The sequence below is a fragment of the Solanum verrucosum genome, unplaced genomic scaffold, assembly GCF_900185275.1.
Source record: "Solanum verrucosum unplaced genomic scaffold, falcon-dt-bn FXZP01000199.1, whole genome shotgun sequence".
Classification (NCBI taxonomy): domain Eukaryota; kingdom Viridiplantae; phylum Streptophyta; class Magnoliopsida; order Solanales; family Solanaceae; genus Solanum; species Solanum verrucosum.
Genome location: NW_026020049.1, coordinates 1,966,973 through 1,993,968, shown reverse-complemented (window position 1 = coordinate 1,993,968; position 26,996 = coordinate 1,966,973). Strand labels below are relative to the sequence as shown.

The window sequence follows — 26,996 nt, the reverse complement described above, 5'->3', positions numbered from 1 at the left end:
ATATGTTGCTATGTCACATGTTTGCAGGTATATTTCTCTTTTCACCTATGGTACATGAATCTTCATTTTGCGCTGATGTATTTGTGTCAAACATATACGAAAAAAGTGTTTGTAATTCTGTTTTGGATCTTCATTTTGGCATTTGGTACGACTTGTGTGAATCATAACTGTGTCGAGCATGGATGTATGTATAAAGCAGATAATTCAACCCCATGATTAGATCATGTGTTGATTTTGTGTGAGCTTCAGAGCATTCTGAAGCATTTTGCTAGATATCTGACTGTTTTGATCTATAGAGAGAACAATGATATGCAGCAATTAGCTGATTGATTTTGATACAAGATGCATATGTTGACCATTTTGTTAATGACTTTGGCTCTTGAGTGACATATGTTGGATGTAACCAAAATCATTCTACAGACTGTATGGTTCTACACATGTTCAAAGGGTAAATTTTAAGTGCGTACAGAAATTGGACAAATCTGTCCAAAATATATTGCCCTCACGTAAACAGAAGTTGATCCATTGCCAGTATGATGTAACTTCTAATACTTGGTAGGAACGACATCAAATCATCGCAAGATGTTAAAAAAAATTGAGAACAAGTACAAAGACACCACATCTTTAAGAATCCAACCCAAAGCATTTTATAATTAACTTTAGTTCCAAATTGCGATAGAGGTAGTTGGGTGTTACCCTTTATTTCAAAACAAACTTGGTTAATTTTCTTTTTGGTTGAAATATAAAGAGATGCAACATAGGAGTAGAATGCACATCTAAATAAATTCCTCCTGTTCAAGATTCTTTTGAAATCTGATCCAAAATTGGAACTTAAAAAAGACAGAGTGCATATAGAATGAATTTTCTGAGAATTCTCAGGTATAGATAAATTTTCTGAAGGCATGTGGAAGAATTTCGCAGCTTAAAATTTCACAAAATTGCCTCAACTCTATGGTGCAACTGACAAATCAATGACCAAGGAAAAAAGAAGCTCAGCCCCAAAACCTACTGATGAAACCTTTCTTGTCTTTCTTCATACGAGCATCCAGTGATGGGAACTCAATAAGGTTATAAGCCAGGTCCAATACGATGGGATTACGAGGAACTGGTTGGAAGGCAGGTGGAAAAGTCTCAATTCGAGGAACAACCTTCATGTTGGCTTCACCAACAGCTGATTCGTATGTATCCAATTTTTCCATGAGAAGTTTCTCCATCTAAAAGAAGTAAAAAAACATGGATTACACACATCAGGGGCAGGGGAATCAGAAGAGCACAAATGGAAATGAAAGCAGAGACAAGACAAACTAGAAAAGGAAGAATGCAAAATATAATGCCTAAAAACAACCCCGAACAAATAAGGATATAAAGGACTCAGTTCTTGGAATAAAAACAAACAGGCAATCAACTGCCAAGGAATCTAAGTTACACGGACTCTTCACTTTCGGCACTGCACCCGTGTTAGATTCTCCAAAAGTAATGTATTTTTGGAGAATTCGACACACACCTATTGGTATTTTTGAAGAACCCGAGCAACATAGCATGGAATTATTGAAAGAGAAATAGCATGAACACTTTTAACTACCACATATCGAGTATCAAAAATTTATCAAGGCAGAATCATACTTGGTGCTTCAAACATTCAGGTTACGCTAATGTTGTGCTAGCTTATATAGAACTATCAAGAAAATATGTCCAACAGTTGGGAGCATCTAAGCAGTACTAATTGGATAAAAACCTAAAATGAAGTAAAACTGAAATTTCTACTGTGTGGGGGTGGGGGTAGGGATTTGTGTCAACCACAATGGTGAAGTGCTCAGCGAGAATTATCAATGAAGGAACACCACTCTTAGTAGTTCATGTCTGACCTTCTTTTGGGGACACAAGCATAATTATAACACCAGAAGAAATTTTCTAACTGTGTTATCATTTCATGAGTTGAAACCTTTTCCAGCACAAACACTAGAAAAGCAACGGAATCTACAACTTCATGTCACATTATGCCTATTAATTTGAGGAATCATGCACACAAAATGCAGTATCCTCTAAAGGACATGAGATTGAGAAAACTATTAATGTTTTTGCTAATAATAAGCGAGAGACTCATCTAATGTTTGACTAGATTTTGAATGACCAAGAATTCAAAATTCTTAATTCGAACTAATTCTTTTTCCAACTCTCCATATTCACATAATCCAGCAGTCAATAATTATTCTTCAGAAGAAATCCAAAATTTCTGAATTCAATATGATCAAACCCAATCAGAAAAGGTCATAGTAGAAGATGGTTGGAAGTAGTTCTACGACACAGAGAATCTCCATAGGTTTCTTCCCTAGTTTTTCATATAGTAGTCTAAGAATATGTGTTCCATATGCACCAAGAACATCAAAGAAAAGGTGAATACTACAACAAATTAACTAATGGGAATGATTGCAAAAGTACTCAACAGACATTGGAAGGCTAAATCATACCTTCTTATCAGTTCCACTCAATGAGATATTTGATATCTTTTTCGAGAGATTTTCTGGAGCCTTTTCCTCCTCCATAATTCCTTTGGCATGCTCAACACAGCTGTTCGATCTGCTCTCGTTGTACAGTGTTCTCAGCTCCTTGATCATGACCTGATACAGATGGAGAGAAAACAATGACAAAAGGATATACATAAAAGCAGAATCATTCACACTCATATTACTGATTGAAGAGACATAAGAAGAAAAATAAGAATGCTATAATTATGCATCAAAATTTACTACTTATATACACACACACACACACACACACAAGGAAGAGTTAGCAGTTGAAGGTCAACATGGCTGCTTAAAGTCATAAAATTCATTTTTATGGCATTATGGCCATTTTGTCTTACATTTGTGCATTGTTTACTTGCAATATAGGCTTTGGTACTTTGTTGTGCACTTAAATTAAGAAAACACCAGGAATCTTTTACTTAAATGCCAAGTGTGTCCTACCTTTTACAGCATCGTCTATAATGTTTTAAATCGTTAGTAACATATAAAAAACAATTGTAAATATTAAAGAGTATAAAGAACATAACTAATTTTAAAACCATAAAAATTCATATCACATTTTATCCTTTCGAAAAAATTTAATCAACTTACGCTTAATGTTGTAGTATACTATAAGTTAAAAGAAAGATCTTAAGATGAGATTTAAAGTTCTGAGGAAGTTAGGAAATCATGAATACATAATGATACAAATTTGAACATTTTGGAGTTGGGCCCGCGTCTAGCACGGACATCTTTGTTCTAGTCATCCTATAAGAAGCAGCTAGGAAGCTCTATCAATGAAAATTAAGAGCACATGCACAATAACATAATATAATAAAAGTAGGTTTTACACTAATGAAGTGCTTACCTGATCAGCAGCATTCGCAGACTGCAGTTTCATAAGAGCTGCATCAGCTAAAGAACGAGCTCGAGAGTACAAGGCATAAGCTTCTGTCCTCTTACCCACTGAACTGTAGGACTTTGCCAAGTAGAAGCACCTGGAGGGAAATTGAAATAAAAGCTTTTAATTGATTTCAAACAAGAAAATATTCATCCTAGGACTACATTAAAATACACAAAGCTTTATTTCATTGATCATCACTTCATCATTTTGTACATTGAAGTTGTACAACTTCCTTATCTGAGATACTGAAGTTCCAGATCTCCCTTCTGTAAATTCACCAATAATATTAGCTTTATCAGCCAATAAAAAAAAAAAAGTTTCACCAATAATATTAGTTTTCGATGGCTACAAGAAGTGCTAAAACCATATCAAGATAGTCTTTCACTCTCCCCTTCTCACCAGAAACGTCACTTCAACTATCACATAATGAAAGAAACAATACAATCACAACATATAGTCCCACAAGTGGTGCCTGGGGAGGGTAGTGCATACTCAAACCTTATCCCTGCCTTGGGAGGTAGATAGGCTATTTTTGATAGACCTTGGCTCAAAGTAAACATTTCAATTGCGAAATAATAGAAGTCAAACCTTTCTGCTCGGAAAACCATACTTTTCAGCTCGCACTCTTCAGCTAAGGCAACTTCTTCCATTTTTCTATCTCTACCAGAACTAACTAGATCAAAAAGATCAGCAGTATTCTGCAACAGAGCAAGCAGTTAATAGTGCAGTCCAATAGCCATATAAGTGAGTTTTGTCATATTGCCAACTCTGATCTAAAATGCACTGATTAAGAATGTAATAAAAAAATAACATTCCATAATTGTTACCTGTAGCAATAGATCATACAGCCGAACAAGCTCCTCCGGCTTTGTGACCTTTTCATTTTTATCATCACGGACCTTGTTGAGCTTGCTTTTAGCTATTTTAACTAGCAACTGATTCCTCTCAATGGTTCGCTGCCCTAAAGTTGCACCAATGGCTTTATCCAGTCCACTTAACTCATCCTTAACATTTTCCGAATTAGCAGCCGTAACCTAGAAGAAAAACCATGTATAAGATGGACCAATTCAGGACTTCAAATTGATGTATGCAATATTCAAGAGCAACTTGAAATTTCCAAGAGTCGGGTACTTCCATGTAATATAAGGAGTAGTCACTCACCAGGTCATTCCGGATGCAGCTCCTGGCTTCGTGATATGCTGCAAATATTTTGTCATACAACACAAGTTTCTTCTCTGCTGGAAGAGAATCAGCAGCTGAACCATGGATATCTTTCTCCAGTTCCTGGGCTGATGAATGGTACAATGTGTAATATAAGCTTAAAATAAAGTAAAAACCAACATGATGTTTTAAAGGCAGGTATGCAAATATGCATTTAGTTGACCAAAATCCAAAGAAGTGGTTAAAAGTTACTCTCACCATTTCAATTTATGTGGAAGGCTTTGACTGAGAACAAAGTTCAAGAAAGAATTTTTTTTTAGATCTTGTGGTTTATATATGCCATGATATTTTTGTGGTTATAAACGCAAGTCATCAAGGTTAAAAGGAGAAGTTTAAAGTCAAATTGTTTCCAAGTATAGAAAGGTGTCATTCTTTTTGGAACAACCTAACAAGGAAAGACTGGCACATAAAATTGAAATGCAAAAATGAGGAGGAGAAATTTAAGAACTAAATTACGGGCCTCTTAAGTTAAAGCCAGTGAAATTCTCATGTCCCACTCAAGTTTGCAAAAGCAACAACGTTAATGCAATTCTTTAGGTACTCCCTCTAGTCCATATCAAGTGAATTGTTGGGACTTTTTTCACAGTTCAAAATAAGTGAATTTTTCAAAGTTCAAGAGAATTATAGGGACTGTTTCCATATTTACCTTTCCCTTAAATGAGGTTCTTAACTACTTTATATTTTCTAGGAGAATAGTTTTGGAATAATCAAAAGGATAATAGTGGAAAGTAGCATTTAATTTAAGTCCTTAAATATTTTTCTAAAGAGGTGTGCCATACCCCAAAATTTCACTTAATATGGACTAGAGGGAGTATAATATATGCATCTGTATAACTCATTCTTAGTAAGATAACGAACTCGTTGCATTATGTGTAACATAGCATTCCTAGTGGAGAATTTGATACATTTTTGGTTTGCCTCCTATTGTTACATATTTTATACACCGTTAAATTTATCATCGCTGTCACTAAGACTAGAAGTGCAAATCTGCAACTGTTAACACCCTTAACATTAGAAGGCAACTCATAAGGGTCATAGAGAGTGCTCCGCAACCTACAAGAACTTCAAGTACATACATCCAAAAGATAAGTAGAAAATATTAACGAATGCCCTAGAAATGCTTTGTTGCATAAAGAACACAAGTATGCAGACCGAAATCTGAAACTAGGTTGAAAGAACAAATTTGGTTCAAAATCATAGAGTGGAAGAATTCCAAACTTAAGAGTGCAAAAAACCCTAATGTTAGAACCTCCAGTAAGTTGGCTATTGATGCATTTTTCAAAGTGCTACATTTTGCATCGAAGTAATTGCATACCTTTCAGAATGGACACCCGTGTCTTTGCATTTGAAATTGGAAATCTATTTCCAAGCCAATGGAATTCTGTCATAGATGCAGCCTGCTGAGATCTTGCCTCTGCCATAGCAGCCTGTAAACAAAGAAAAGAGAGTAATAGATCAATAAGGAGCAAATAATCATCAAAACTCGGTTTTCAAAAAATTCTTGAGAAAGACAGCACCCAGAGTACAATGGAAGCATTATCTTACAACAAAAAAATAGTGACTATAAACCGTACACACTTTTATTTTATCGGGATAAATCGTAGAATACACTTAGAAATGACAGCTCACCTCCAACTTTGCTTTGAAAAGGTCCAGTGCAGGCCCTTCCATTTCACCGATGGAAACGAGTTCAGAAGTTTGTAAGTTAGACTCACCAATCTTGTGTAAGCAATATCTGATACTAGGTTCTAGTTCCTCAACCCGCTCACGGCACAATACTTGGATCTCTAGATCTCCATATTTTCCAAGCTCCTCATACACAGCCCTATCCAAATTAGTCAGATAGTGAGCATTCAGGACCTTGTTGAAACAATAGTATAATTCAAATAAGAGAAGCGGATATGCCGAACAGAATGAAGAGATTATTCTACAACATCCTCTATGGGTATCATTTGAAAACAAACTAGACAATCTGGCCATTATACTGTCAGTAATAGTGAAGTAAAAATCTCCATAAAGGCTACGGTACCTGGCGCTTTTGAAACACTTTAGAGCAACGTCCCAGTTTTGATCTTGTTCAAACAATAAACTCCCTTTCATGTATGCAGCATAAGCCTGTGGATTAGGAAACCAGATTGCTGAGTCACACTAAAAAATCTATCTCTTGAAGATTTTGGTCAATAATTAAAACTATATTGAGTCGCTTTAAGCATTGAGACACAAAATGAAACATCACGCCTACACAAAGAGCAATGAAAAAGAATAATGACAATGCTAAAAGGATGTAATTAGAAATGGAATGGAGTGATAAGGGTGTTCAGTAATTTGGATGAATTAACTATTGTCTACGCAAAATCTCCACCAAGAAATAAAATTCTATTTCGACAATCTGCAGAAAAGCTTGATTCTCTGTTTTTAAACAAGGTAAATAATTTTACTAATCATAGAAAATCCCCCCCCCCCAGATAAAAGCAGTACATTAAAAAAAAAAATAGAGAATTAACAATATGATCTGATTCTTTACGTTTGATTCTTTGTTCTACCACCAACATATGAAGGTAGGTGCCAAAAAGGCAAGGTGAAAGGTATTACCAATTATATAAGCTTAAAAAACAGATTTAACATTGTACTAAGTTCTTTTTTTTAAAAAACTTGTAATGTTGTATTCCTCAGCATTAAGGATATGCTGGAGACTTCAAAGAGGAACAAAACAAACAAAAAAAAGAGAGAAAGGGAGAAACTACTTACAGGGTTGGGCAAATGATTAGCGACACAAAAGGGCAGAAAGATAAGTGAAAATCCACAGCTTTAAAACCATTTTTTTAGAATAGCATTGATAGGAAAGGAGCTACATTTTTTCATCTTCTGAGATTGTGGTTGAATATCACATCCTTGACCATAGCCAACATTAATGGCTGTAGTTGAACAGATCAGTACTGTCCCGTGTCCACCACAATTGATAACAAACACGTTTTCTCTCGAGCATTTACACATACGCACCAGCTAGTATATGTATACTTCTTTTCCTCAAAATTTCAACAGCTAGTTTGTCCCCCCCTAAAGGTCATACAAATGAAGCTCTTTTCTTCACTTTTATCCTTTCTATCCAAGTAAGTCGCTTGGATTAGTTTGTTTTATCCTTCCAAGAGTATAAGCTACAACCTAGACAAGGATTCTAACACTTTGGAACTTATTCAGATTTTTGAAGTCATTAGCAAGTACAAGACAACTCCACTATGTATTCAAAGCCAGTTCCATTAACAAATTAAAGATGATTGTGGTAAGTGGACGGTCAGTATTAAAAAAATAGTTATACTGTGATGAATCTTCATAGTAATATTATTTGCTTGGGTCATATCCACTTATAGGTGCACCACGAGGTAAAATTAAAACCACAAGGAGAGAAATTGTCTCAAAGATATACAATTTTCTTTAGGGATCAATGTCGACTTAACTAAAAATAAAACAGAATAGGAGCAAAAGATCCATCCGTTGATCAAGTAGAAGCAAAAAATCCATATAGGCAATTACAACTAGTCGGGATTAATACTCAATTGTGTTTTTACACTAACATTAGATCCAAATGGAGATAAATACAAGATTTAAAGAACATCTAATTTGCGTCAAAAGGCAAATTCTCTTGCCAGTATTATAATGACATGGACCCAAATAGAACGAAATATATAGATGGTTTATTTTTTCTAACCCAACTAGTTACGGATTGAGGTATAGTTGATCGTCAAGTTGAAGAGAAACATATGATAACATAAGATGACCTGAAACTTCTCCCATCTAAGCTCTTCAAATGCTGATTCGTGAAACTTCCATACAACAAATGGCCCTCCGAGAGGCTAAAACTTCAGATGTCATTTGAAGGGTCAGGTTCTTAACCGGAAGTAAAAAGTCCTCATGGACCAAAAAGATTGTTGCCAGATAAAGCTGTGGTAGTGTCAGCTATTAGTGTAATTCTGTGAAATAAGTTCAGACTTTTTAGATATAAATCCAGTCCTTTTTTGATAATCTTAACATAGAAATAGATGCCAAAAAGCAAAATTTGAAAGGTAAACAGAGAAGTAAGTCACAGAAGTATCTGGTTTCTTTCAGTATAATTTTTAAGTCACGAGATATTAACATATGAATCAAGCTTGTCCACCAAAATCTGTAACACTGTTATTCTAAAGGACCCAATGACTTTCCTGTTCCTCTATTATTATTTTTTTGGTAAAGAAGGACTCAATGGCCTTCTTGCCACCACTACATTTTTATCCATTAGTGGCATGAGTTTCCTTTCCCTGACTTTATGTATTTCAGAAAGATCATCCTAATCAAAATAAAAAGAACAAAGAGACTTCCAGATGGAAAGGAAAAAGCATTTTGAGAAGATCAAAACTCAACACCTCCAGTAGCACCTCAGGGGTCGAATGACCAATGGTTTGGATGAATGACTAAAATCAAATGCCCTGATGAGCAAGCATAATGCCATGTATATGAGAATCATGACACATGAAGCATACCTCCGCTTCTAAAGATGTTCTCAAATCTCCCTTGATGGAACATAATTCCTGGAAAAGACTAGCCCATTTAACCGCCTTCCTCAACCGACCAATGAGATAACTTCTTTGGCGTGCATTTGGTCCATCAGGCAAAGTTTTCTTTTCCATAGCATGACTCCAAGCTCTCTCAGCTGTATAGAGAACCACGTGAAGAAATCTACAACGAGCGTAAATCATTGACATTGTAAAGTTTTAATCAAGTTTGTACATTCAGGAGATAACAAAGAAAATATGAGTCATATTAGGCAGAGTAAGATTGTTCATAACTCAATAGACTCCAATCCAACCCCGAAAATATAGATCACAGTCACACTACAAAAAATAGTATAGTACTTCTCTCTTTATACTTCAGGGAACTAGATCTTTAACATGACAACTTTTTAGATATTAACTCAAGAAAATGCACCCAAAAGCTCCAAAAAAGGCGTCATGATAGCTTAATAATCAACATCAAACAATGACATAAATTAGAACTTTTAAGACTTCCAAGCATACAATTGTTGAATCAATTAACCCAATACAGCAGAAACTCTTCTACTCCCTCTCTTTTTTTCCATTCTCTGACAAACCTTCACTAGGCAATGCCTGAGTGAATTTTCAACTGATCTCTTTTTTAGTACCGTTAGATTTATATATATCATTGTATTAATAAGTGTAGTCTAGTGATCACTGAAGTGGGATGAAATCATGTGAGACTAGCATTTGAATCCCAATAGAGAAACACTAGGTGATTTCTTTCCAATTGCCTAAATCCTGGTGGATAAAATTACCAAGTAACTCTACTAGTAGGAGGTAGCAAGTATGCAGTGGAATAGTTGAGCCACGCGCAACTGGAAAAAAAATAAAATTGGACCGAACAAAATGTAGAGACTTCATATAATTGACCCTAATTAGTTTGAAAATGAAGGGTAATTTTTGTTGTTGTAATAAGTAATACAATCTTCAAGACACATTTCTATATGTTGTGGCATGCTAGGGGTCCTTTACTTCATAGAACAAAAAAATCAAAATTTTCAACCAATCCATCACTTGAATAGTAAACCAAATTAACACTGGGAATAAAATCATCACAAACGAAATACAAATACACACACCTCACTTCAGTGACCGTAGTAATTGAAATTGAACGCTTAGTGTACTTCAAACGTCCGTGAGTGAACTTGAGCGATTTATATAATCTCCTTAATCGAGCCGTACAATACCTCCTGCAAATTCCAATTTTCTTAAACCTTTTACACAAAAATCACTCGAAACAAATTATACCTAAATCACTAATTCGTTGCTCTGAGGAGCATATGTGTGTAACAGAATAGCACCTATAACGAGCGTAATCACCGAATCGCAATCCATGCTGCATTTGAGCAGATTTTAAAAGTTGTAACACTACAAAACCATAAAAATGTAGCTAACATTCAGTAATCTAGAAGAAAAGAAGATTCCACAATTTTCAATTCAATTCTATTGGGGAAAGGAATGAAGAAGTTCCATCAGATAAGCTCTGGGAAGGCAGGGAGGGAGAGAGAATACCATTGACGGAGAACTTAGGGTTACTGATCTGATCAGAAGGAAGAGAACTCTGATCGTCGATTTCCATGGCGGAAGTTTCCTTCTGCTTTGCCATTGTCGAGCTTACGGCGGAGCGTTTTCTTAATTCTGATTCACCTTTTTTTTTCTTTTTTATTTGCTAAAAATATGCGTACTCTCTTGAGCTCATTGAGATAAGGTGACAAAAAAGTCTTAAAATTAAAATTGGTGACCAAAAAAAAAATTTGACCAAGTTAAACCTTTTTTTAATTAGTGATTAAGATAATTGGGGATTAAAGTGTAATATTTAAAACTTTTAAATTTTAAAAATATTCAAATAAACTCATTCCAATTGTCTTTCTTTTTCTTTCTTGCAACAGCTAGAAGCCCATTTCCAATTGTATTTCTTTTTCTTCCTTGCAACAGCTTGTAGCAGACAGAGACGACATTGTTGCGAAAATATTGTTGGTGACTTCCAATACTTTCGTCTTGGTCTTCTTCGTCATAGCCGTCATCTACCTCAAGGTAACACTCTTTTCTTTTCTTTCATTGTTAGGGTTTTGAGATGGTAAAGATTGAAATTTCATTGGGTTTTATTAGACCTTCTTTGTTTTTAGCATATGGAAGTTTGTGGATTTAACGATTTTGCTTGGTAGGGTTTTCTTGGGGAAAAAATGTGGGTCTTTTACACAAGATTTGTGTGCTTTCATTGATCCTACTTTTGTTTTTTTTTGTTATCTATATGGGGTTGTTCTTATCTTCTTCTATGTGGTGATTGATGGCTCTTTAATGTCTGCATTTTAATGTTTTGCCCTGTTTTAGGTTCTTGTTTCTTGTAGGAAAAAAAGAATTTGGTTACTTTTGAGGTAAATGTTTGAGACATTAGAGGTGTCTTTCTTGGACCTTTAATTGTTGCTCATCTTATGGAGAATGTTGTTCTTAGAGATCATTTATTTTTCTTAGTCTTAAGTTAGTTTGATCATTGGTAGTTAAGCACTGCTATTAGTTGTTATATTCCAATATTATGATGTTCGTTAACTCTTGGGGGGGTGTTTCACAGAATGTATTATAGTAACTAGTAACATATTCATTTTTTTTCAAGCCTAGGGTTTTGTTCATGATTTAAGAGGAAAAGTGTAGTATGGTTTTGTCACTTCCTGATGTTGTTGTTACCTTATTTTATAGTATGATTTGTATACAACAACAATAATTATTATACCTCAATCCCAAACAAGATGGCATATAGATGATTTGCATATATACTTCAAATAACATGCATCCAACCAAAATTTGATGATATATTTATAATTGTTTACCCTATTTCTTTATGTGGTTTTGAAACTAACTTTCAAAATTATCTAAATGATAATGAATTGTCTTTTTTTATTATTACATTTTGATTTTATTGTTTTTATATATAGATTGTGCATCCATGACTCCAAGGAAAAAACGAACAACTACTACTAAAACATATGAAAGGCGAATTAGAACACAAAGACAAAGAGAAGAAGAACTAGAAAACACAAATTTGAAAAAATCTATAGAAGAAGAAGGAGAACATGAAATAGATGTTTCTTCTACAAATGTAGAAAGAGATGATAGAGCAGTTGAGGAGGAACAAAATGATATAGCCATTCCAGAAAAGGAGACATCTCCTATTGTTGAGTCTTCTCCGCTCAGTCCTTCACCCGATAACTTCACTTTGAAGTCGATTAGGTATGCAAATTACAATTTGGAGTCAATGATTGATAGGTATCCAAACTTAAGAGGTTCTTTAATTGTTAAGTCGGAGTTACGTAAGTTTTCTAAATTTAGAATGATTTTAGAAAAACAAAAATTGGTAAAGTTCTTTCGATCTTCTATTTTCGGAAATTACTTACAACTTGAAGATCGTATAAGATTTCAAATGAGTTTAGTTTACCAACTTCTTCGCCGTCAAATTTATAGCCATCGAAAAGAAGAAATTTGGATAAATTATAGTGGCATGCCGATTTGTTTTGGAATGAAGGAGTTTGCTATCATCATTGGCTTAAATTGCCATAATGGAGAGTGTATGATGGTGAAAATATGTCAACTAAGACAAATATGAGACGAAAAGAAATTCTTGAGGTTGTGGGAAGGAGTTGCAAGAGAAATGAGTTGATTGAGCATCTCCAATCCAAAAATCTCAGTAAAGATGTAAAAAAATCATTGTGTTTACTTTATTTTGTTCATAGTTTTCTTTGTGGAAAAGATGTGAATACAAATATTCCAAAAAAGTGAATTTTGCTCTCTGCCGATAGAAAAGCATTTTCTACTTATCCATGGGGTCGTATTAGCTATGATACTACAATTAAGCATCTATTGAAAGCGGTGAAGACTATTGATGGGAAGACTACCAATCTTTATGGCTTTCCATGGGCCTTTATGGTAAATTTAATTTAATTTAATTTTAGTTCATATATATATTTATTTCATTATTTTTGGGTGCTTCCAATATTTTGATCTCTTTTTGTGATTATGTTATGTAGTGTTGGGCATTTGAGGTTGTTCCTTTCCTCCAAAAGAAATATAAGGTGTTTTCGAAACAAGTGTCTTCACCGAGGATTTTTCGATGGCTTTTGGCGACTAATAACGAATCAGTTAACATTAATGAGTTGTTTGATCCCCCTCAGGACTCGGTAAGCATTATTCTTTAAACATTTTTAGTAAAAGTGAAATTGTTGTTGCTTGATTGTTTTTGTTGTAGCCTTTTCAACAAATGTTTTATTTATTTAATTAGTTGTTGTCAATTGTTGAAGTTATTACAACAATTGCTGGAACAATTAGAACAACTGGTATATAATAATATTTAAATGCAGCAGTTGCTTTATCACATTTTAATTATTATTATTTTTACATGTAGATTGTGCATCCATGGATAATTCCTACATCTAGTGAAATGGAAATGGAATTTTTCACTACGTTTGTGCCTAAGAAATTAACCAAGGATGATAAGATTGAAAAGGTTGAGATGGATTTGAATGGTGTTGTGGCTATAAAAAGAGACATCATAAATGATGAGCATAATCTTGATGTAGGAGGTGGAGGAGCATCTTCTCCAATTGTTGAGAGAGTTTTTAGTGGTGTTGGTGATGGAGGAGGAGGAGAATTTACTCCAAATGTTGATAGATGTACTGATGGTGTTGATTTCGAAAGAGGAGGAGACTTTGGTGATATTAGTGGTGATTTTGGAGTAGGAACATCTTCTCCAATCGATGAGAATGTTCCTTGTCTTCAAGAAACTCCATCCACTAAGGAGACGATAGATTTATTGAATGTCAGAGTAGAGTCTTTAGAGAAAACTATCGTCACCATGAATGCTAAGATTGAGTCTTTAGAGAAAGCTATCGTCACCATGAAGTCTAAGAGAGGTATTAGGCCATCATCAAAGATCTCTCATCCATATACTCCCGACTATGTTAAAAGAACAAAGAGACAAATTTCGGTGGCATTGTCAAGTGCTAGAAAAAAGAAAAAGGGAAAAGTGAATGAGACCATTATCGAAAAAGAATTGGTGTTCGGAGATAGTAAAGGTAAAATTATATTCTAATCATTTTTCTAAGATTTGTCTTGTGTTATATATATTTCATTTTTACATGTGAAATTCATTTTTTTAATTTTACAGATGAAGAGGCTGATATTGCAGATGAAGGGGCTGATTCAAATTCAAAAAGGAGTTGAAAGAGTGATGAAGAATGGGCTGCTTGTGAAAATGCATTTTTACCACTATTTTGCTACACTTTTAATTCACTTTTGTTGTACATTAGTGAATATGGTATTTTGAAATTGATGAATTGAAGGGGTTGTTTGTGGGTATGCATTTTTACCACTATTTTGCTACACTTTTTAATTCACTTTTGTTGTACATTAGTGAATATGATATTTTGAAATTGATGAATTGACGGGGCTGCTTGTGGATATGCATTTTTACCACTATTTTGCTACACTTTTAATTCACTTTTGTTGTACATTAGTGAATATGATATTTTGAAATTGATGAATTGAAGGGTCTGCTTGTGGATATGCATTTTTACCACTATTTTGCTACACTTTTAATTCACTTTTGTTGTACATTAGTGAATGTGGTATTTTGAAATTGATGAATTGAAGGGGCTACTTATGGATATGCATTTTTACCACTATTTTGCTACACTTTTAATTTACTTTTGTTGTACATTAGTGAATGTGGTATTTTAAATTTGATGAATTGATATTTTAATCAGAAAAAAAATTATGATGTTAGTGAACTAGTTGAAGGTGAGGATTTGACTCATCCAATTGTTGAAATTCTCTACAACAATTAAATAAGTTGTTGTATTTTTTACAGCAATTGCTGAAATTCTCTACAGTAATTAAGCAAATTGTTGTACTTTTCATAGCAATTGCTACAATTCTCTACAACAACTAAATGAGTTGTTGTATTGTTTTACAACAATTGCTTAAATTTCTACAACAAGCACGAAAATTATTGTACTTTTCATAGCAATTGCTGAACTTTTCTACAGCAAGTAAGAAAGTTGTTGTACTTTATATAACAATTGCTAAAATTTTATTTAACAAGTAAGCAAATTAATTGGCTAATTGATTATTTATTGGTTGTAACACTCATATTTAATGATAAATAAAGTAGTTTTGATTTAATTTAAAAATAAAATCTATATTAGATAGTGATCTTGTATAATGAGATAGTTATTTGAGATACCAGACGATCAATTCCATTACAATTTCACATGTTATCGATTTATAATGAGTAATTGATTGTTTATTGGTTGTAACACTCATATTTAATGATAAATAGAGTAGTGTTGATTAAATTTAAAAATAAAATTTATATTAGATAGTGATCTTGTATAATAAGATAGTTATTTGAGATACCAGACGATCAATTAAGTAATTTCACATGTAATCAACTTAAATTGATTGTTAATTAGTTATATTAATCATATTCCATGATAAATAGGATAGTTTTGACTAATTTTAAAAGAAAATCTAGAATATGTAGTAATTTTATTTGAATATGCTATAACAAATAAGTAAATTGTTGTACTTTTCATAGCAATTGCTACAATTCTCTACAGCAATTAAACGAGTTGTTGTATTGTTTTACAACAATTACTTAAATTTCTATAATAAGCACGAAAATTATTGTACTTTTCATAGCAATTGTTGAACTTTTCTATAGCAAGTAAGAAAGTTGTACTTTATATAACAATTGCTAAAATTTTCTTTAACAAGTAAGCAAATTAATTGACTAATTGATTGTTTATTGGTTGTAACACTCATATTTAATGATAAATAAAGTAGTGTTGAATTAATTTAAAAATAAAATTTATATTAGATAGTGATCTTGTATAATGAGATAGTTATTTGAGATACCAGACAATCAATTAAGTAATTTCACATGTAATCAACTTAAATTGATAAATTGATTGTTAATTAGTTATATTAATCATATTCCATGATAAATAGGATAGTTTTGACTAATTTTAAAAGAAAATCTAGAATAGGTAGTAATTTTATTTGAATATGCAATAACAAATAAGTAAATTGTTGTACTTTTCATAGCAATTGCTACAATTCTCTACAACAATTAAACGAGTTGTTATATTGTTTTACAACAATTGTTTAAACTTCTACAACAAGCATGAAAATTATTGTACTTTTCATAGCAGTTGCTGAACTTTTCTACGGAAAAGTAAGAAAGTTGTTGTACTTTATATAGCAATTGCTAAAATTCTCTACAACAAGTAATAAAGTAATAATAAGAATAAGAATAACAATAAAATAAAATATGCTCTTACAGTCAAAATAACAACAATTAGTACCAAAATAGATAAGATCAAATGTGTTCACAAATAATAACAACAAAAACAACAATTAGTACCAAAAAAGATAAGATCAAATATGTTCACAAAAAACAAGAAGAACAAATGTATTTTTATGCAACATTTCGCTCGGAGCATGTAGTTCTCTTGTGACCAATTCTTTTGCATAAAGAACATTTATTTTTCTTTGTTGAAAATGATTCCCTGATTCCTTTATGTCTTTTGAGGACCTTCTTCCAACCTTGCCTGGCTCAACAAATAGAGAAGATATTTTTCTCTCTAAAATCTCAATAGGAACTTCCCAAGTTTCTTCAGATGGCACCGGTTTAATTTCCTCCACATATGCAATAAGGTATACCTCTACATTGTAATATGAAGAGGAGTACTCATAAATGCGTCTCCCATAGTCATCACCATATTGGCATCGAAGCGCTGCCATAGCATGTGGACAAGGTACTTTGTCAATGTCAAAAACTTTACAAGTACAAGATTTGGCTAGCAAATCAACTGTTGCAACTTCATCTTGACCGGTGACAATATACTTGTAGTTGGCAGTTTGATGGATCAATAGCTTGTTCCCCAGATTAATATTTTTTGCAATGTCTTTTTCTATCGAAGGACGAAGATGGTTGGTGCATTAATGAATTTCATACGTCTCTCATGAAATTTTTCTACAAATCGCCTGTTTATTGCATCAAATAGAGCAGTAATGGGATATTCTCTTTCATCAAGAAACATTGAGTTAACCGACTCAGCAATATTTGTCGTCATAATATTGTACCTGTAACATATAAGTGTCCAATAATATATTATAAGTATGTGTTTATAACTGTTGTATAGTTTTTATAGCAATTGTTGCATATTTCTCAGCAGGTGCTGAAATAAGTGCAGCAGTTACTATAAAAAATTGCAGCAGTAGCTATAAAAAATTGTAGTAGTTATACCAACTATCAATAATAACTATAATAAATTTTACCTATTTCCGGGAAAGAATGCCCTGCTCCATCGGTGAAACCCAACGCGTTCAAGATGTGTCAGCCTGTGGAACCAAATCTCTTATCCGATTAAAATGATCATTGAACACATCAATATTTTATGCTTTTGCCGCCTTATAAAAGTGGTAGACAACACTCGCATTCTGAAAATTATTTAGAATATTTTCTCCTAAGTGCCTCATGCAACAACCATAATGAGCTAAAGGAAATACAATTGGAACCATTTTTCTAATACTTTGATGTCTATCAGAGATTATGCACAATTCAGGAGTATCAAGTACAAAACTTCTCAATTGCTCGAAAAAGTATCGGTAGGAAGTATCACATTCAGAGTCTACTACGCAAAATGCCACCGGAAAAATATGATTCTCCGCATCCTGTGCAACAGCAGACAACAACACACCACCATATTTACATCTCAAAAATGTCCCATCAACAGCTATGACTTTTCTCATTTGTGCGAAACCAAGAATCCAAGCTCCATATGCCACAAAAAGTACTTGAACCTGCCATTTTCATCAATCTTCAACGTCGTTTTACTTCCCGGATTAGATGTCCTAAGCATATGACTATACACATCAATCACTCCATATCCATGTTCATGTGTCCCTCTTACCAAAGACTTTGCAATCTCGCTACCCATCCAAACTTTCCAATAACTAACCTTGCATCCCAATTCAATACGGATAGAGTTTTTCAAATCTTTTGTAGATGGACCTTTACTTTCGGGATATCTATCTTTGAAGTATGCTCCAATGACTTTTATTGTGGCATGTGGATTATGACTCGTAAGATGTTCCGAGCCACATGTATGCATCTTTTCATACTTTTTAATATAAAATCTATCAGAATTTTCAACTTTCACCGCTCTTAGCCACCACTTGCACTCAAGATGCTCGCATTTGACACAATACACTGAACACGAATTAATTACCTTCTTCAATCTAAAATCTTTTTTGACACAAGCAATTTTCAATGCAATATCTAATTCTTGTTTATTCTTAAACGACATATCTTTGCAAAAACCTGTTCTATCATCTTGAGCATGACTGCATTAAGTTAATTAATTATCAGCTAAAACAAGAATTAATTAAGTGTACAAAGAGGATGAACTTTTAGAAATAAGTAAATTTATGAGTTCATAGTACTTGCCTATCAACAACTTCACCAATAATGGGCAATCTATTCCGAACTTCAGGAGAAAGAATATGTTGACCTTCACGCTCTTCATTCGGAATATTCATATTCATCCTACCACATTCATCGTTCAACACTTGTTGGTCATCACATAAATTATGATTCTCCACCAATCTTTCAACCATGTAGATCCTTAAAACACCTCTAGGCTCATCTTCCAAATAAGTACCTAAACTAAGTTGATCATTTATCTTAAAAGGAGCCGTCTTCTGCTTTTCACCACAACTATGCAGGTAAGTGATCACAATATCTTCCAACTCACAATTTAATTTACAACAAGTAATGATTTTATTCGCAAAATCATCATATGCAATATCTCGATGCACAATCATCGCAATTGTCCCGGCCAATTCTTTACTCTTCCAATGCCAAATATAACGATTGTTGGACTCGACCCATTCACCATTACAATCAACTGGTACTACTATTCTATCTCCCATTAATGATGTTGAAGATACCTGAAAATATTGTAACTTAGAACTAAAAAATTGATCATAAAAAAAATTATATTAAAATATCACAATTGTTGTAAGTTATTCAGCAACTGTTGAAATAGATATAGCAGTTGCGGCAATTTATTCAACAACAACATTCAACAATTGTTGTAAATTACTGAAATAGTCATATCAGTTGCTGAAAATTATGATACATCAGTGGCAAGAACAATAATACAAAAATCAAATTTTTAAATGAATAATACACACAAACAATACTATTAACTTGTTAAAATGCTTGAGAATTATCAGTTAAGAAGTAATTTCTAAAGCTTAGACCTTTTCAAATCACATGTTAAATTAAAATTTAAAATTTTCCCTTCTCAAATTCTTCAAATAAGAAATCTACAATAACCTGCAACACCAAAAGAAGAAGAAGAAGAAGGGGTTTTCCTATTTTAGAAATTAGGGTTTTACTTAAATTTGGGTGAAAGTGTAAAAACAAAAACTTGAAGACTTATTTAATTATTTTTAAAAATTGATTAAAAATTTGTCACCTACACTTAATAATTAAACTAGAGTCACTCTTTTTACATTTCAACACTTTTTTGTCACCTATAATTCGTTCTCCCTACTTTCTTAAGTTCCGAGAAGAAGGGTATTTCTGAGATTTACTGTAATTTGACATACAATTCTCCTTAATGGCCTTCCAAGCAATTGGTTGTCGTGAGGACTGAGGTCATAATAATTACACTAATTGAGATACGGGTAAATTGAATCGATTATTATGAATATAAAAAATTATAGACCCAAAAAAATAGTGAATACATATCTAATATCTGGTGAAAAGACATTATGTTCATTCGATGTTTTATTAATAATATGATGTAGTATGCGTCAATGAGGCAAGATACATTGTGAAGAGTGTTATTAACTGTAAATATGTGAATAATATATATATATATATATATATATATATATGCTTATGATTATTATCTTACAATTAAGTTATTTTGTTGCATTGATAATTGACTCTATGAAATGTATTGCTTGCCTCAGGAGATTTTTGTAATAATTATATATAAGACATACAAATGAAGGAATATGAAGCGGACGTCGAGGGCGGAAAACCAAAAAAAAAAAAAAGGAATATGAAGAACTTATTCAATGGTTTTACTTTCTGGTTCTATTATTCAAATGTTAATATTTGATAGTGTCATAATTTTACTAATTTACTAAGTAAACAGTTTTCTACCTGCTCTATATTCAAGTCACTGCACTTTCTATTCTTGACCAACAATAATATATTTAGTGAACTTTTATTAGTGAGGTTTGAGGAGAGTAGAGTGTATGCAGATTTTATTACTACCTTGTTGAGGAAGAGAAACTATTTCTGAAAGACCCCCAAGCTATAGTACAACAAACTCAAGTACAGAGAAAAGAAGAAAATAGTGTAGAAATATAACAACTACACGGTGAACAACAAAGTAATATGATAATCGAAACATAATAAACAACTAACAATGCAAGATATCAAAAGTAAGAACTACAGTAATACAACTAATATATATATAAAGAAAAAAAGTGTGGAACATATATAGAAGGTGTGATCACCTAAACACATGGATAAGTGATATCAAGTACTAAAAGGTGTAGACTACATGAATAAGTTAGCAATAAGACAACTGGATAAGGTAGTGACTGTAAAGATATGACACCTGACCTAACTCAACCCCAAAAGTTAGCTCATGAGGGGAGGTTTGTCCAAGTCCATATAAGAAGACCAATTTTTCATCCCTCTACCGATGTGGGACTTCTTAACACTCCCTTGCACGCCGAGACCGCAACTGGAGCGTGAACACTTACACACGAGGGCCCAACATTCGGTGAACAACAAATTGGGATGGGTCTAGCCTCTGATACTATGTAAAGATATGACACCTAGGCCTAACTCAACCCCAAAAGGTAGCTCATGCAGAAAGGTTTGTCCAAGTTCATATAAGGAGACCAATGTTCCATCCCTCTATCGATGTGAGACTTCTTAACAGTAACTTCTTTAAAATAGTCTCAAAGACAATTGCAAAAGAAGTAATCGGGGCAGTTTTAGAATTCTTTAAGAATTGTAAGCTACTCAGACAAATAAACTCCACTAATATTGATCTTATACCAAAGGTTGACTATCTTGAAGTTGCAAGCCAACATAAGCCAATCTCTCATTGCAATGTAGTGTATAAGTGCATATCTAAAAGGTCCATGGTCTCTAATTTACTTATATGTCATGACTTTCTAAGACACTACAGGAGGAAGACAATACCTAGATGTCTTAATTATAAAAATCGACCTTAAAAGGTCTTAGTGATATTGTGAGCTGGGGGTTTCTAGAGAAAACTCTGGAAGAATATGGGTTCCCAAATAGATTCATAAATTTGTTAATGATATGTGTCACAACTCCTAAGAATACCATCAAGATAAATAGAGAAAGATATTGGTACTTTGAAGGCCAAAGAGGATTGAGGCAGTGTGACCCTGCATCACCCCTTCTCTTTGTGCTAGTTATGAAATATTTGTCAAGAATATCTTAAATTGCACTCATGTGTATAGATGTGAAACTAATGCACTTAATATGTGTTGATGATTTAATGATATTGTGCAAGGGAGATGAGCAGACAATGGGTAGAGTGAAAGAAGCATTGGGCCATTTTGAGCTCAGCCACTAGATTGGTGGCGAACTCTAGAGGAATTCCCAATTAGATATTTGAGATTGTCTTTATCGCCACAAAATGGAGTAAACTAGAGTGTCAACAACTGATTGATAAGATAATCACTAGGATTACAATACTTTTGCAAAGCAATTATCCTATATCGACAAGTTACATGTGTTGAATGATGTGTTATGTTTAATACATAGTTTTTGGAGATCAACTTTCATCTTGCCACAGAGCATTTTGAAGGAAGCGGATAAAAAATGTAGGGAGTACCTATGGGGGAACTCAGATGGACAAAGGAAATCTTGTTTGATTTCTTGGGATAAAGTATGTGTGCCCAAGAACAAAAGAGGCTTGAATGTGAAGGAATGTAGCATCACTGGGGAAATTAAACTTCTTTGGCAACTGATATATATAGTTGATAAGGACTCATTATGGGTAAGGTGGGTTCATGGAATCTATATGGAAAACAACGTTAACATTTGAAACCACAAAGCTCCATAAGATAGTAGCTGATATCGGAGGAAACTTCAGTACTCTCTAAAGGACAACATTAATTATGAGTTGGTATAATAGGAATGTATATGACTTAATGACAAATAGGTTATACTCCATCAAAAGCAGTTATCTCCGCAACTGATGGGATTACGAAAGAAGATGAAGATTACAAACTTAATAAGGACATCAGTAGTTCAATCAAGGCACAAAGTAATAATGTAGCTAGCCGTATCAGGGAGATTGCTAACCAAAGAGAGAATGACAAGCTACACATAAGGATGGATGATCCTTGTTGCTGCTTGTGTGATAACACAGATTATGGAGACAAGCTCCTATTTATTTACTGAATGCGTTTGGGTCATTGCAGTAAAAGAAGAACTATTGTTGTGGACCAACACTCATATCTAAGTAGAGGAGATAAAACAAGTGTTAATGTCCATAAGAAGGAAACACTGGAAGAAATTTCAAAAATAAGTAATTACAGCTATATAGGGTGCGATTATATATTATACTTGGAGAGTTTGGAATTGGAAGATCTTCCAACATAAAATCATACAAGCCATACATGTAGTTGCATAGATCAAAGAGAAAGCTATACATGAAATTTAGATGTTAAGTAAATTGAAGAGGGTGTATAGAAGTATGAAATTTATATATAGAATACTTTGCATTTAGTTCAGGGTGTGCTATGCACAAATATGGTAACTAGGCGTATCGATTGATGGCTCACCATTTAGAACACTTTATAAAGTGATTATGGAGATGAGTGCTCTCTAGGTGTATTAATTTTCTTGTTAATGGTATTGTTTACATGATTATCAGAAAATAAGACAAGTGTTAACTACTTACTTATCATTTATCCTTATCCGTGACCTCCATATTTTCATATCTAAGGTCGTGTCCTTAGTAAGTTGAAGATGTGTCATATCTTGTCTAATTACATCTCCCTAATACTTTTTGGCTTGTTTCTGCCTCTCCTCGGTCCCCCTATATCTAATCTCGCACATTCCTTACTATGGCATCTGCACACCGCCTCTTCACATATACAAATCATCTCAGTTCTCTTCTCTCATCTTATCCACCACGCAGGAGGTCACTTCTACTTTGTCTTTAATATCCTCATTCCTAATCTTGTTGCTCCTAGTATGTCCACACATTTATATCAATAACCCCATTTTTGTCCACATGAATCTTCTGAAGCTAGGAGTTCTTGATTGACCAACACTCCACACCATACAACAAAGTTGATCTAATCACCACTTGATAAAATTTTCTTTAAGTACCCGTGGTACATTCGTGTCACACAAAATGTTAGATGTAGGCTTCCACTTCATTCATGTAACACCAATACAATATGTTAGATCATCGTCAATCTCCATATTTCATGGATCAGAGACGCCAAATACTTAAATCTCTCTTTTGGGGACAATTTGTATATCAAGTCTCACTTCCACTCATGCCTCATCTATCACATAATTGAATTTACACTCCAAATACTCTATCTTGGTCTTACTCAACATGAACCCTTTAGACTTCATAATTTGTCGACACACCTCCAACTTATCGTTAACTCCGTCGTGAGTCTCTTTGATCAAAACAATGTCATCTTCAAATAACATACACCATAGCACCTTACCCCGAATATGTGTAATAAATATACTATTGCATCAAATGTTATAAATTAGTTTACACAAACTTATTGCCTTTTGGCTTAAAAACACTTGGATATTGTTTCGTAATTAGAGAAAATAATACATATATTAGCCATGATATTATTTAGGCAGAATGACCTGGAAGACCCTTGTACTTGGCTCTGTTTGTCACCTCGACCCTTCTACGTACAACTTTGCCAACTGAACACTTAAAGTTATTAAAACACACTATTTTAAACCCCTTTGACCGTTGACTAAGCTTATGTGGGTTTTTTTTTTTTGCTGAATCAGATCAAGAGAGTGATTACACACATTTAAAAGCAAGTGAAGACAATTATTTAATTTTTAAAAAAAAATTAAAAGAAAAATATAATAATTTTTAAAAAAACTCTATTCCAATATGTTGTACGTTTCTTCTTCTTCCTCCTCATAATTTCACTCAACCCCCACCATCACTACACACACATCTTCTTCAATCTCTTTCAATACTCTTACAAACAATTCTTCCTCTTTCTCTTCTCATATGCTACATATCATTTGAGAGTTCTATAATGATTGGGAAAAAAGATATTTATTTAGATTTGGGTAAAAAAGAGGAGGGAAAAAAGAGGTCCTAAATTGTGAAATAGATGCGGATTCTAGATGGGTTTTTGAAAAACATATGTTTGATTCTTTCTAAATGTAAGGCAATTTTGAAAAGTTTTCTATAATGACCCATTTTTGGTCTCCTTCTCTTATTTCTCTCATCCTCCATTTTAGTCACTTTATTTCTCACCACCCACTACTAAAAAAACAGTGAATACCGACCTAAAAATTTCCGACCTCCGAAGGTCGGTATTTACAAGTAGTCAGTTTTTATTCAAAATAAAGAGGGAAAACCAAATTCCGACCTCCGGAGGTCGAAATTTTTCCTGGAAAAAATGAATTACAATAAAAATACCGACCTCATGAGGTCGGTATATTTTATATTTAATTGAGAAAATAATATCGACATCAAGAGGTCGGTTTTTATTGTAATTCATTAAAAATTCCGACCTCAGGAGGTCGGAATTTTTTCTCAATTAAATATTTTATAATTCCGACTTCCGAATGTCGGTAGTATGTTATTAAAATACCGACCTCATGAGGTCGGTATTTTTATTTCATCTAATTACTATTAATTAAAGCGACATCCGGAGGTCGGTATTTTTATTTCATCTAATTACTTTTAAAAGCGACATCCAGAGGTCGATTTGCGGAAAGCGGGAAAACCAAATTCCGACCTCTGGAGGTCGGAAATTTTCTCGGAAAAAATGAATTACAATAAAAAGCGACCTCTTGATGTCGGTATTAAAAAAATAAATAAATAACAATATTTTATTTTTTCTCAATAGGTTTTGTGTAAAATAAAAAACAAAAAAAATTATAATACCGACTTCCGTATGTTGGGAAAATTAAATAGTAAAAATAAATTAATATAAAATACCGACCTCATGAGGTCGGTATTTTTTATATTTATTTGAGAAAATAATACCGACATCAAGAGGTCGGTTTTTATTGTAATTCATTAAAAATTCCGACCTCCTGAGGTCGGAATTTTTTCTCAATTAAATATTTCATAATACCGACTTCCGAATGTCGGTAAAAATTAAATAGTATGTAATTAAAATACCGACCTCATGAGGTCGGTATTTTTATTTCAACTATTAATTAAAGCGACATCCGGAGGTCGGTATTTTTATTTCATCTAATTACTTTTAAAAGCGACATCCGGAGGTCGGTTTGCGATTTGCGGGTAAACCAAATTCCGACCTCAAGAAGTCGGAATTTTTCCCAGAAAATGAATTACAATAAAAACCGACCTCTTGATGTCGGTATTATTTTCTATTTTGATTTAATTTTATTTAAATCGTTTTCCGGAGGGCCATTTTGTGTTCTTAAAATTTAATGTGATACATATATATATATATATATATATATATATATATATATATGTTTAATTAATAAAATCAACCTCAAGAGGTGAGTTTATATTAAAATAAATATATATATATATATATATATATATATATATATATAGATGTATATATATGTATGTATACATATACATATATTATATGTTGATGTGTAGTTTAATTATATATGTTTAATTAATAAAATCAACCTCAAGAGGTGAGTTTATATTAAAATAATTATATATATACTAGATATACGACCCCGTGCCAGCACGGGGCCCAATATATATTTTTTATTTATTTTAATTTATGTCATATTATGGAATTTGAGAAGTTATTGAAATTTTTATATGATTTTAATAATATTTTAAATTGTTAGCTATTGTGATTTGTAGTACTTTTTTTTAACATAATTTTGAAAATAATAGTTATTACTCTCTTTGTTCTAATTTATGTGGCACATGCAGAATTTTAAATATTAACCCTTTTTTATATGTCTCTTTAATATATTAAGTTGTTAATTATTGTATTTTATAGTACATTTTGAACTTAATTTTTAAATAATATATGTTATTTCCCATGTCCCAATTTATGTGGCATTAATTGATAGATTTGTTGGGGTCGAGCGAATTTTTTTTGTTAATTATTGTAATTTATAGTTTCTTTTTTATCAATTTCAAACAATATATGTTGTTAATTGATAGATTTTTTGGAGTCGACTATTTTTTTTTTAATTATTGTAATTTATAGTATCTTTTTCGTCAATTTCAAACGATATATGTTTATCAGATAATCCATTTTATGTGGTACCAATAGAATTTAGAGAGTCAATTAAATTTTTTATATAACTTTGAAATATTTAAGCCGTTAATTATTGTAATGTATAGTATTACTTATATTATTTTTAAATATATTTAAATATTATATGTTACCTTTTTTATCCTAATTTATATGGCATTGATAGAATTTAAGTGTCAAATAATTGTTAATTATTGTAATATAATATGTAGGACTTTTTATGTAGTTTTT

At 32.8% G+C, this 26,996-nt stretch overlaps 1 protein-coding gene across 1 annotated transcript; it reads right to left on the bottom strand.

The window, feature by feature from the left end:
* Nucleotides 1–852: 852 nt before the first annotated feature.
* Nucleotides 853–10,855, bottom strand: LOC125823162 (uncharacterized). The gene is made up of 13 exons (XM_049502585.1): nt 10,710–10,855; nt 10,499–10,565; nt 10,277–10,387; nt 9,144–9,339; nt 6,659–6,744; nt 6,259–6,454; nt 5,945–6,056; nt 4,570–4,697; nt 4,236–4,442; nt 3,997–4,106; nt 3,373–3,502; nt 2,469–2,618; nt 853–1,214 (listed from the first exon to the last, which is right to left on the bottom strand). The coding sequence occupies exons 1-13, from the start codon at nt 10,801–10,803 to the stop codon at nt 993–995; spliced, it is 1,809 nt and encodes a 602-aa protein (XP_049358542.1). The 5' UTR covers nt 10,804–10,855; the 3' UTR covers nt 853–992.
* Between the last annotated feature and the right edge of the window lie 16,141 nt (nt 10,856–26,996).